The following is a 13,013-nucleotide window of genomic DNA, read 5'->3' as shown; positions in this document are numbered from 1 at the left end:
GAGTTCAGTGCTTTCAGCAGGGATTATGATTTTGTACATTCCACGTCAAGTCCACATTATCCGCAGGCCAACGGAAGGGCTGAAAGGGCAGTTCAAACAACAAAATTCATTCTAAAGCAATCTGAGCCGTACCTAGCCCTCTTGTCATACAGGGCGACGCCCATTCAAGCCACCGGGTTTAGCCCGGCACAGCTGATGCTAGGACGCCAGATTCGCACCACTTTACCCTCAGTGGGTGTCTTCAAGCCGCCTGGCCCTGTTCCTCGGGACGAAGTCCTTAGGAGGGATGAAGAGGCCAAAAAGGGTTATCGTTTCTTCTACGACAGGAGACATTCTGTCAGGCCTTTACAGGAACTGAAAGCGGGCCAAAGTGTCAGAATTAAACTGGATGATGAGAAGAAATGGAAGACGCCTGCTACGGTAGTGGGCTGCTCTCCAGAACCAAGGTCTTACACAGTCCTTACAGAGGGAGGGACGGTTACACGCCGTAACCGAAGACATCTTCAGCCTGTACCTGAGAGTCTGGAACCGGATACCTCAGTACCACCGCCGGTGGGATCCCCTGTTCTAAGAGAGGTGCCTTCCCCTCAGCAAGATCACAGCGGGGATATATCTTTGCCTCCAGCAGACTCTTGTTCACCATCTTCTGTATCAGAGGACAGTTCATGCAAAGTTACATCAAGCGGAAGAGTGGTGAAACTTCCGGCCCGATACAGGGACTGACTTTAGCTAGAACAGTGACCGGAAGTATGGGCAGAATAATCCCATGGTCACTGTGGACTAGGGTAGTCTACCCCGATGTCCAAGTCAGGATGTAATTTATTTGTTCATGTTTTCTAATCTATCTGTTTTTATAATGTTCAAAAACAAAAATGTTGTTGTACCTTGTTATTTATTATATGCAAATGTATGCTTTGCCTTTGAAAAAGGGGAAGATGTGATGAGAGCAGGATGTGATGTCACTAGTATGTGGGCGGGGCTTAGGTCCGGTGTCTGTGTGGCAGTTAGTTTAGTACAATCAACCTGACTAGATGTGTATTGTTATGCTCTGCAATAAAATAGAGTTGTACCATCATTGCTGTGTCCTGCATATGTCCTGCATCTCATGACATATGGTAAGGAAGCTCTGACAGGGCTACCATTACCATATGAAGTCGATCACAGATGCAAAAAGTGACACTCTGTGGCTTGCGGTGATGCCGTAGGTGGTGTTGGAGGGAGGGAACTGGTTCTAAGGCCACACAATATTTTAGCAGGAGCAAGGGATCCACTATACTGAAACAGAAATATAAGAGGGGAGGCAGAGGGAGTCCCTACAGAATGATTGCTTCAAGCAGGGAGGTGTGGAGTGTGTGTGTGGGGGCGGGCGGTATGCTACAGAAAAATGTTATTTTCTTTCCTATGACATGGTGAGTGCACAACATCATTCCACTTACTAGTGGGATAATCAACTCCTGGCCAGCAGGAGGAGGCAAAGAGCACCCCAGCAAAGCTGTTAAATGTAACTGCCCCACCCATAACCCCCAGTCATTCTCTTTGCCTCTGTCAATGGAGGTTGTACGAAGTTGGTGTCTGAAGATTTTAATCCTTTTATGGGTTCTTTTCTCTGCAAGCAAGGATTGGGTTTTTTAGCCGTGTCCATGTCAATCTCTTCAGTAAGAGTAGTGGTGGCTTTTAAGCAGTTAAAATGCGGCGAGGTAGTCCTTGGTTTTATTTTAACACTTTGCTTCCCCTTTGAAAAAAGACAGAGTTGGTTACTCTGTTCTTTATTTTCCTACAGGTCCATGACAGGGAGTAAAGTACCTGCCACACCTAAGGAGCAGCATCTGTCCTGCAGTTTGATCCAAGGTAAGTGCCTTTGCCTTATAGGTATGGAAGGACAGCAGCACTTAACAGGTTAATTCTCGTGGATCTGTGCTGAGACTTAGTGATTCTTCCTAGATAAGGACTCATTTTGGAGCTGTGGACAGCACAGATCTTTGACACTGTATGTGACATAAAATAGAGATTTTCATACTGATCTCTAAGATTACGGCTGAGCATTTACATAATCAGGGATTTGCTGCTTCTGTGACTATTTTAACACAATGGAGGACTGGCTCTAAAAGGAAACAGTATTAAGTGCACACAGTAATATGTTCTGCTTTATTTCCCTGCACGGTCTGTTTGCATACAATTATGGCTTATATTGTGGTAGGAGCCCTGCATATATTGGTTTTATTTTCCCTCATTTTAATAACTGCTGAGGGACCATACTGTTTATGGCGCAGTTAGTCTTCTGAATTAGAAACATTTTCCTGCTCCCTGCATTTTTATTAGTTATATGCCTTAGGCTTGTGTTATTGAAGCCTGTTGTTTTGTTCCTCCAACTAGCTGTTTGCATCGCGGTAGTTGCAGTTTTCGCATTCTAGGCTGTACCTAGTCGTACTTGCTTGAGAGTCCTATTTTTGAGGTACGCAGTTGTTCCGCCATTGTGGGCGGGTACATTTTACCCGTTAGGATAGAGTGACCTCTTTAATAGAGATTGTGAGGGAGGATCTGCAGGCTGCCGATATTGAATACTGTGTACACACACTATAATGGCTGTAATCTACATTCTTTTATGTTAACTGTGTATTAAAAGGACATTCCACCCACATTTTTTCTTTTATGATTTAGAAAGTGAATGCAATTTTAAACATCTTTCTAATTTACTTATATTATCTAATTTGTTTTATTCTCTTGATATTCTTTGATGAAAAGCATATCTAGATATGCTCACTAGCTGCTGATTGGTTGCTGCACATAGAAGCCTTGTGTGATTGGCTCACCATGTGCATTGCTTTTTCTTCAACTAAGGATATTTAAAAAATGAAGCAAAATAAATAATGGAAGTAAATTGTAATGTTGTTTAAATTTCTATTCTCTATCTGAATCATGAAAGATTGATTTTGGGTTTAGTGGCCCTTTAAGTGTTATAAGTTCACTTTCTGTACCCACTGGAGAGACCAGAGTTCATGTCATGTGGGCATGACAAATGTATGATATAGCAGCTCAGCTGATATTTGTGGAGTACATTTTATTAACAAGTGTATGAATAACATGTACTCTCAGTGTAAGGGTATTATGTACACTCAGTGTTATGAGTGTCATGTGTAAGGAGTATTATGTACACATAGTGTATGAGGTTATGTACTCACAGTGTAATAAATATTATGTACACACAGTATATTAGGTTATATATTAGGTTATATACACATAGTGTAATATGTATTTTGTTCTCAGTATGTATCACAGTGTAATGAGTTATGTACACACAGTGTATTACGTTATGTACACACATCCACACAGTGGAATGAGTATTATGTACACACAGTGGAATGAGTATTATGTACACACAGTGTGCTGCATATAATGTACACACAGTGTAATGAGTATTATGTTGACACAGTGTCATTATTCACAGTGTAATGGGTTCTGTACCCTCAGTGTATTATGTGTTATGTTCTTATTGTGTTCACAGTTGTGTGTGTGTGTGTGTATATATATATATATATATATATATATAATGAAAGGAGAGAGTAAGCGCTAGAAGCTTAAAAGGCACAGGACTGGATGATTGCTAAATACTATAAAAAAATTTAAAAATGTTTAATACATATAATATATATAACAATACTGCAACAATGTAAAAAAGATTATGTGCATGGATCCATGACTGTAGCTTAAAAACATACAAACATTATATAGATATATAGAAATGTATAAAATAATGCTGTGTTCTAAAAGTAAACCAGACGTTAATAATAGTGATAAATGCGAATGATGGATAAAATCCAGTAGAATCACAATAAAAATCTAAAAATGTTCACAACAATGTTTACAACAAAGATAAAACCTGTGATGTGGTTTAAAAGAATGTGATCAAAAAGGTATGTGAGGTCCAAACATTTTTTGGATAGTGCAAAAAATGAATATAAAATGAAAAATGTGGTACATTCAAGAGTTTCTGATACAAAGTCAAATTGTGATGAATCCTCCAATGATGTCGTGAAGAAGTGCTAGGTGTAAAAAGTAAATCCAAAAACCAATGTCAATTATCAGGTGACCGAGTGGAACAGTAATTGGCCAATTGTATCAAATGTAAAAATTAAAAAATGATTGTAATAAATGTGATCACATAAGAAAGTTGAAAAAATGGGAGACAAAAAAAAAGAGTGCAATGGTTATACAATATTTATCCAGATGAGTGTCCATGTGTTAGGTATCCATGATGGTAGACGAAACAAAAATGTGATAATAAATGGAAGTGTGAAAAAAATAGTAAAAATAAAATATAAAAAATATATAAAAGATGTATTAAAAAATAAAAAATGATTAAAATGCAAAAAACCTGTGGAAAAAAGAAAGAAACAATAGTGCAAAACTGTTTGTACACAGTAAAAGACAATTAAAAATAAGCTCACCAGTATGTCAACGCGTTTCGGCCTGGATTAGGCCTTTCTCAAGACTATATAGGTATAGTCTTGAGAAAGGCCTAATCCAGGCTGAAACGCGTTGACATACTGGTGAGCTTATTTTTAATTGTCTTTTACTGTGTACAAACAGTTTTGCACTATTGTTTCTTTCTTTTTTCCACAGGTTTTTTGCATTTTTATCATTTTTTTTTAATACATCTTTTATATATTTTTTATATTTTCTTTTTACTATTTTTTCACACTTCCATTTATTATCACATTTTTGTTTCGTCTACCATCATGGATACCTAACACATGGACACTTATCTGGATAAATATTGTATAACCATTGCACCCTTTTTTTCCTCTTTTTTTTTTTTGTCTCCCATTTTTTCAACTTTCTTATGTGATCACATTTATTACAATCATTTTAAAATTTTTACATTTGATACAATTGGCCAATTACTGTTCCACTCGGTCACCTGATAATTGACATTGGTTTTTGGATTTACCTTTTACACCTAGCACTTCTTCACGACATCATTGGAGGATTCATCACAATTTGACTTTGTATCAGAAACTCTTGAATGTACCACATTTTTCATTTTATATTAATTTTTTGCACTATCCAAAAAAAATTTGGACCTCACATACCTTTTTGATCACGTTCTTTTAAACCACATCACAGGTTTTATCTTTGTTGTGAACATTGTTGTGAACATTTTTAGATTTTTATTGTGATTCTACTAGATTTTATCCATCATTCGCATTTATCACCATTATCAACCACAAGTTAGTTTAACGTCTGGTTTACTTTTAGAACACAGCATTATTTTATACATTTCTATATATCTATATACTGTTTGTATGTTTTAAGCTACAGTCATGGATCCATGCACATAATCTTTTTTACATTGTTGCAGTATTGTTATATATATTATATGTATTAAACATTTTTAAAACAATTTTATAGTATTTAGCAATCATCCAGTCCTGTGCCTTTTAAGCTTCTAGCGCTTACGCTCTCCTTTCATTGTATTCCATCCTCTGTTAGCCCATATATATATATATATATATATATATATATATATATATATATATATATATATATATATATATATAGTCAATGCATCACGTGTGACAGCACCACAATACAGCAGCGTTGTTCAAAGGTGAAAAATTATTTCTTTTATTAGGATATAACAACCTTAAATGCGACGTTTCGGACCTACATGGTCCTTAATTATGCATAGTTAAAAACAACTGAACATAGACTTTAAAAAGGGTATCTGGACCAATCAAATTACATCCTGCATTTTTGAATTGGATTAACTCATACCTATCCAGGTTTCAAGAGAATTATATTAGTGACCTCTAGTGGTACCAGAAAACATAACCCACAAAATCTATAAAAACAAATACAAATCATAATCCCTATTCAGACCATAAGGGTGTAATGTATTTAGATGTTTGATCCACCAAACTTCCTTTTGTTTCAATTTTAATTCCCTATTGCCCCCTCTCTCTATATATAAATCAATAAAAATTGTTGCATAGGAAATTAGCACATCTAGGCAAGTATCCCCGCTTGCTTTCACCCAGTAAAACGCCTTATACACTGTTACCCAGAATCCTCTTGTGCATTGGTAAGATATGCAAATTAGATACCCAACATCTCAGATTTTCTGCTTCATACTGTGTTAATACACAGCGATTCCCTAATATGTTGGATATCTAATTTGCATATCTTACCCAGATTCCTCTTGTGCATTGGTAACAGTGTATATGGAGTTTTACTGGGTGAAAGCAAGCGGGGATACTTGCCTAGATGTGCTAATTTCCTATGCAACAATTTTTATTGAGATATATATATATGGAAGGGGGAGTATAGAAGGGGCAGTGAGTATGGAAGGGGGAGGGTATGAGCATGGAAGGAGAGTATGGAAAGGGCATTGAGCATGGAAGAGGGGGAATATGAGCATAAAAAGGGGGAGGTTGAAGGGGGAAGTATGAGTATGGAAGGGAGGGTATAAGCATGTAAGGGGGAGTATGGAAGGAGCAGGGGAGTGAGCATGGAAGGGGCAGTGAGCATGGAAGGGGGGGGAGTATGAGTGTGAAGGGGGAGTATGAAGTGGGTATGAATATGAAAGGGGAGTTTGGAAGGGGGGGGCATGGAAGGGGGGAGTATGAGCATGAAGGGGTGAGTAAGATTTATTATCAGTAAATGTTTGATTTGTATACCTATTTTATATACCCAGGGTCATGTAAAAAGTTATCGCATGAAAAGGGGTCTTGAGTGAAAAAAGTTTGATTAAAGCACTAATATCTATATAAAATAGGTATCAGTGTTTGACTGCAACAGACCACTTGACACATCTTCATTTAGTTTTAGTGTACTCTAGACAGGATTTTTTATCAAGTCAATACAGGTGTCATTTTATTAGCACAGTTTACAGGGTTTGCAAATTAAGAGCAGCTAAGGGATACACCTCTTCTCCAGCGCTGTGACCAATTAGGGACTGTAGTAAATAATCTTGTGCTTTGATGTATCCAATCACTGTGTAGAATTTTGCAGTCCCACCATGCTCAAGTATAATGAATACTCTCCAGCTTGTTTGGAGAGAATGGAACAAGCACACTTCTCTGAGATATCACAACAAAGCAGGCAAAATAAATATTGAATGCATATTGCAATGTTGTTTTATTTCCCTGATTATTTATTTTGAAGGAGCATTAAATGTTGAGTTTAATGCTCCCTTTTAATACTACGTTGCAGGGGCACAGGTATCCATTAATACGTCTTACCTATAGACTAAGCCATTTGGTGTCATTAAAACATCCTTAAAATTTGTCCTGTCTCAGTCACTCAAGGACTAGAATTACTCTGGCCGCTAATTGTAGAATTACTCTGGCCGCCATGGGAATAGTCCTGGTCCCAGTTGCAGAATTAATAAAGTTGATATCATCTTACAAAGCAGTTTTAATGCGCAATCTAAATACTTTATAATTATTTTCAGGTTATACCTGTTAAGCTAGGTATGCTCCTGCAAGTAACGTCTAATGAATTAATATAAATCATTTGTATCAGGAAGTGTATAAAAACCTGCTTCCTGCCACACACCATGCACAGTATATTTCTGTGGCCATACTTTTATGGGAAGAAGTGAGGCATCTGAAGTTCTCGTTTTGACCATGCAAATCCCTGAAAGAGGGGGTTTGTTGCTTTAGTTGATGTTTCTGTTTTTTAATTCCTCCGGCAGGACATAAAGATATTGCTGAGTTCTTGCTTCAAAGAGGAGTTGGATTTTGTTCTTATATTCTGATGGACAACCCACAGCTAACTAAGGTGCTTCTGAAAAATCGTGTGAAAGAGACAACAGAACGAAGGCAATCATCATCCCCAGACCAGGTATGAGAGAGAGCCTGGCGGTCATTAGTACAAAAGCAGAATGTAGCTCCTTTATTGCACCATGTTAAAGGGATGCCGCCATCTCACAACCACTTTGCTTCATTTTAAATTTCCTTCTGATTTAAACCTTTATCTCCCATGCCCTTTCCATTCTGTTTTATCATAATTGTTTGCAGCTTGTGTGTTTCATACTGATCTCCCTTTAAAAGAACATTAAGCACATCTTGCTTTTGTGCAAATTTTGTGCTCGTCCCATGCTCCCTAGGAGGCCAAAAAGCAAGTTCTGTAACCTGCAAATGCAGCAAATGAAGTAACTGGTTTAGGCAATTTGCAGCAATTAAAAATAATAGTAATAATAATAAAAAAAATAATATATATATACACTATACACAAGAACAAAGTGTTTCATGTCTCCTTTAACTTTGGAGATGATGGTTTGAACCATAAATCTGTGTTAAAGATGAATATTAGTACATGTGTAGTTCTGATGTATCAGCCTTAACACAATTCCTAATTAAATTCATTGTAGTAAAAAGAAGTAGAATACAGTTAAAATGCATCTTTTAAACAGTTGCATGAATAAAGTGAATTGATTAGATGGTTTGATACCTATATAGCTGTGCTTTTAAGCAGTTCTGATATGTTGGTCTCCCTACAAATAAAAATGTGTGAAATGTGAACTACGATAAGTATTGTGTAGACCTTCTGCAAAAATAGCTCTAGTGCTTTTAGTAAGTCAAATTGACCATCTGTAATAAGTGACAGAAGGTGCGGCAGTATGAATTAATTATACAATGCACATATGCGCTATAAATGTTTTATGTGTTTTGATAAAAGCTAAGAAAATATCTGGCATAAATTCTTTTTTGACCTCACAAGTTTTGGCTATTTTATATGACTTAGAGTCAGTAGTATTGTATACTTAAAGAGACATTCCAGACAACATTTAAATGCACATCAGCACATTTTAACTTTAAACAAGAGCATTTTTGTAAATATAATTGTATTAGCAAGAATCCTTCTAGTAAAGGCTATCACTGTTTCAGTGAGAGCTTTTACTGGGAACAAGCATGTCTAGATATACTCCACCCACTCACATTTTAAACATAAAGGGCTAGATTACAAGTGGAGCGCAAAATTTGCCTGTTTGCGGGTCGCGTAATAATTAAGCAGCCAATACAAGTGACTGGTTATTGCTACCTCGAGCTTGCGGTAGCAATTAGTGCTTATAAAATTAAGCAGAGATCAGATCTCTGGTCAATTTTTATAAATGTGCCCCAAATTACCCTAAAATAATGTGTTGTGTATTTTATTTAAAAAAAACCGGATAGCAATATCTTTATTTTTTAATAAAAGTACTGCACTAAGGCAGTATTTTGGGGCTAAAGTTGGTGGGAGTGGGGTGTTAGAAAAAAACTGAAAAGTGCCTTTACCTTGTGGTCTATGGGAACTGTGTGTTCCCAGTAAATATATATATCTATGCTTATATAAATATATATATTTATGTGTTAATATGTGTATATACACATATAAACACATAAATATACTTTCTAGTTCAATGTTTTTCAACCAGTGTGCCGTGGCACACTAGTGTGCCATGAGAGATCCTCAGGTGTGCCGCGGCAGACTGACAACAGTGTGGGGGGGGTGTCCCTCTTTCAAATTTTGAAATATTGGGAGGTATGTGACAGGCTCATCAGGCATCATTTACAACCATGACATTGACATTCATTCTCAGACAATCATTATGATTGTTTGTGAATGAATGTCAATATGTCATGTATAGTTTGTAGGAGGCATGGCATGACAGCACAGTACAGTGTATATATATCACTGTTCTAGTTGATATTGGAATGCAAGTGTTAGTCCAGTAAACCATATGCCAATTAAAAGTTTTGCAGACTGCAATGATACCTTTTTTGCAAGTCTTAGGACAATGTGTCTGTGCTCATCAATATTACTACTTTAAAGTATGATATAGTTTAAAAAATGCCTCATTCACTATTTATTCATTAAAACTCAAAATGTCCCATAAAATGTTTAAATATGGACAGTAAAGCAGCTTATACTTGCAGAATACATTCCTTATTTTGCAGTACAGTGCTAAATTGCTAATATAGACATACTATGCAGAACTCAAAAAATAATTTAATTATTTGATTGCAAGCATAACAGACGTGACTACACATACACACATACAGTACTGTGCAAAAGTCTTAGGCCACCATTAGATTCTCTGTTTTAGCAAAGTTTTAATGGCATCCATATTTATTTTTTGATCTCTTTATTAAGATACAAACAGAAAATACAGGAAATATGTACACAAAATATAAGAAAACACAATTTATTTAGTGTGACCTCCCTTGGCACTAAGCACATCTTGAACTCTTTTGGGGAGACTGTTCTGAAGTTTTCTGAAGTAATCCTCTGGTATATTATACCAGGCTTCTTTCTGCGATTCCCAGAGTTCTTCTTTAGATTTAGGTTGTCTTTTTTTATTTCTTTCTCTGTCCAGGTGATTCCATACTGCCTTTATAATATTCAGGTTTGGACTCTGTGGAGACCAGATCATGACTGTCAGTGTTTTACCATCTGTTTTTCTCTCCAAATATGATTTCACTGCATTAGCAGTGTGCTTGGGATCGTTATCATGCTGAAAAATAAAACCATTCCCGATCAGGCGCTTTCTAGAAGGAATCTGTCTGTACTTTTCACCTTTCATGATCCCATCAATTCGGACAATATCGCCAACACCACTGGCAGAAATGTAGCCCCAAACCAGGACAGGCACTCCATCATGTTTCAGTGAAGGCTACAAGCACTCATTCTTCCATCTCTCTCCAACTCTTCTTCTCATATATTGTTGAAGATTGGACCAAAAAATTTGAAACTTGGATTTGTCACTCCATCTTTTCCACTGATTTTCATTCCAATCTTTGTGAGCGTTAGTATATCTTAACCTTTTCAACATGTTCACCTTCCGAAAAAGTGGTTTCTTAGCTGCTACCCTTAACAAAGACCATTCCAGATCAAGCTTCTTCGGACTGTAGAAGGGTCAACTTGGCATCCTGATAAAGCTGCCAGATGCTGAGCCAGGTCCTTGCTAGACTTCTTCCAGTCTCTCAAAGAAGAAACTCTGAGAAACTTCTCATCAGATTTTGAAAGTTTTCTTGGCCTTTCAGTCATTTTTTTGTCCTTGACCTCTCCTGATTCTTCAAATGTATTTATAACAGCTTGAATACCACATCTTGAGTATCCAGTTTGTTTGCTGATTTCCCTTTGAGAGCGGCCTTGCTGATGCAAAAGTATGATTTTAAGTCAGTCAAATTCTGTGATCTTTGGCATTTTGAATGGAATGATGTGATTGAAAGTTGGTCTTATTAGAAAGCTTCCAATGAATTATGCTCATACCAAATGTGTATGTAATGCTCAAGCATGTCTTGCACAAACCTGGTGTAATACACCTTTTTCACATGAAATAGTAGGACAAATATAGGTGTTAGCAATGACATTAATTAGGGTTCCATTCCATTAAGTAGCTTACAAATGTATCGCTACAGGACTGATATTTATGTATAGCTTTAAGCACTTTCCAAATTACTTGTTTTAGAACAGTTTAAGAAAGGCAGAATTCAACTTTTATTAAGGCGATTAAAAAATTGAAAAATATTTTAAAAACACAAGGCTAAATGATAGAGTGTATGCTCCAGTAAGTGTGACAAACATAGAATAGGAGGGGGTACTGTCTCTTTAAATGACCTTGGATGTAAATGTTAATCTATAGTCATCAGTTATAAAGGTAACTCAAAGTTTGTAAACATAATAATTATCATTGAGAGCTTTTAGTGACTGCTAATATTTATATACAATCGCAATTTGATTAAATACAAAATTTGTCATGGTACCTATACAGAAAAGGCTTAATCCAGTGACGTGTGGTGAGGTCAGAGACTGGTGAGGCCCTAGATATGATACGCTGGAGAAACACATATACCACGGGCCGCAAGTACCCCCAACAGGGCAGGTTTTAATTATAGCTGAACCAGTGCATACCTTAATATGCAGTTGCACAGCACAGTTTGCACTTTATAACAGGTGGAAGGCTGGAAGCAAAAATAAATAATTACTTAAAGTTACTGTAATTATAACCGTGTCCTCCAGGTCAGTGGCTCTCTGAGTCCTAGGCAGCTCGGCTGAGTCGAGACTCGGCAGTTTCAACGCAACTGGCACCCACTCCGTCTCCTGCAACAATTCAATGTAAAATAGGAAATTGGTTATAGATATTTATTTAAAGCATATTTGTCAGATACTATCTAGCATGTCACTTGCTAGAAATAAAAGCTTAGCTAACTGCGCTTTATAGTAAAAGATAAGATTTTTTTGTTGCACAAGGAGATAAAGTAATACTTATTTATTTTTCTTCCAGCCTTCCACCTGTCATTAAGTGCAAACTGTGCTGTGTGACTGCATATTGAGCTGTTTGAGTACCCAAGCCATTTCTGACAAATACTTCACAGCCGGACAAAGCTCTGAAGTTGTGCAGATTGCTGCACAATCGTAAAGGCTGAAAGTGTAAGTTAGCTTTCTAAATCTAAATGGCTACGGCTTACATTTACAGCCTTTCTGATTGTCCAGTAATCTGCACAATTTCAGAGCTTTGTCAGGCTGAGAAATTCTGTGATTACTGGAAAATCGGAAAGGCTGTAAGTGTAAGCCGTAGAAAGCTAACTTACACTTACAGCCTTTACGATTGTGCAGCAATCTGCACAACTTCAGAGCGTTGTCAGGCTGTGAAGTATTTGTCAGAAATGGCTTGGGTACTCAAACAGCTCAATATGCAGTCACACAGCACAGTTTGCACTTAATGACAGGTGGAAAGCTGGAATCAAAAATAAATAAGTACACAGTCCCTATATATCTTGCTTAACTGCCCTCACTATCACATATCTACCCCATCTCCCTCTATGCATGTATCTGTCTGTCCCACAGCATTGATCTGCCCCAGATGTAAAACACTCAAGTAAAAATTAAACTTGTATGATTCAGATAGAGCCGCAATTTTAAACAACTTTCCAATTTATTTCCATTAACAAAATGTGCACAGTCTTTTTATTTTTACACTTTTTGTGTCAACAGCTCCTACTGAGCATGTGCAAAAATTCACAGAA

At 36.9% G+C, this 13,013-nt stretch overlaps 1 protein-coding gene across 1 annotated transcript in view; it reads left to right on the top strand.

The window, feature by feature from the left end:
* The window catches only part of LRRK1 (leucine rich repeat kinase 1), a 395,700-nt gene that overhangs the window by 151,528 nt on the left and 231,159 nt on the right, over positions 1-13,013 (top strand). The window contains exon 6 of the mRNA XM_053717594.1: positions 7,697-7,845. Coding sequence (XP_053573569.1) covers positions 7,697-7,845 — 149 coding nt within the window. The remainder of the gene's footprint in view (positions 1-7,696; positions 7,846-13,013) is intronic.

This window comes from Bombina bombina, chromosome 6, assembly GCF_027579735.1.
Source record: "Bombina bombina isolate aBomBom1 chromosome 6, aBomBom1.pri, whole genome shotgun sequence".
In the NCBI taxonomy this organism is placed as follows: domain Eukaryota; kingdom Metazoa; phylum Chordata; class Amphibia; order Anura; family Bombinatoridae; genus Bombina; species Bombina bombina.
Note: the sequence above shows the minus strand (reverse complement) of the source record. Positions and strands in the feature narration are given on the sequence as shown.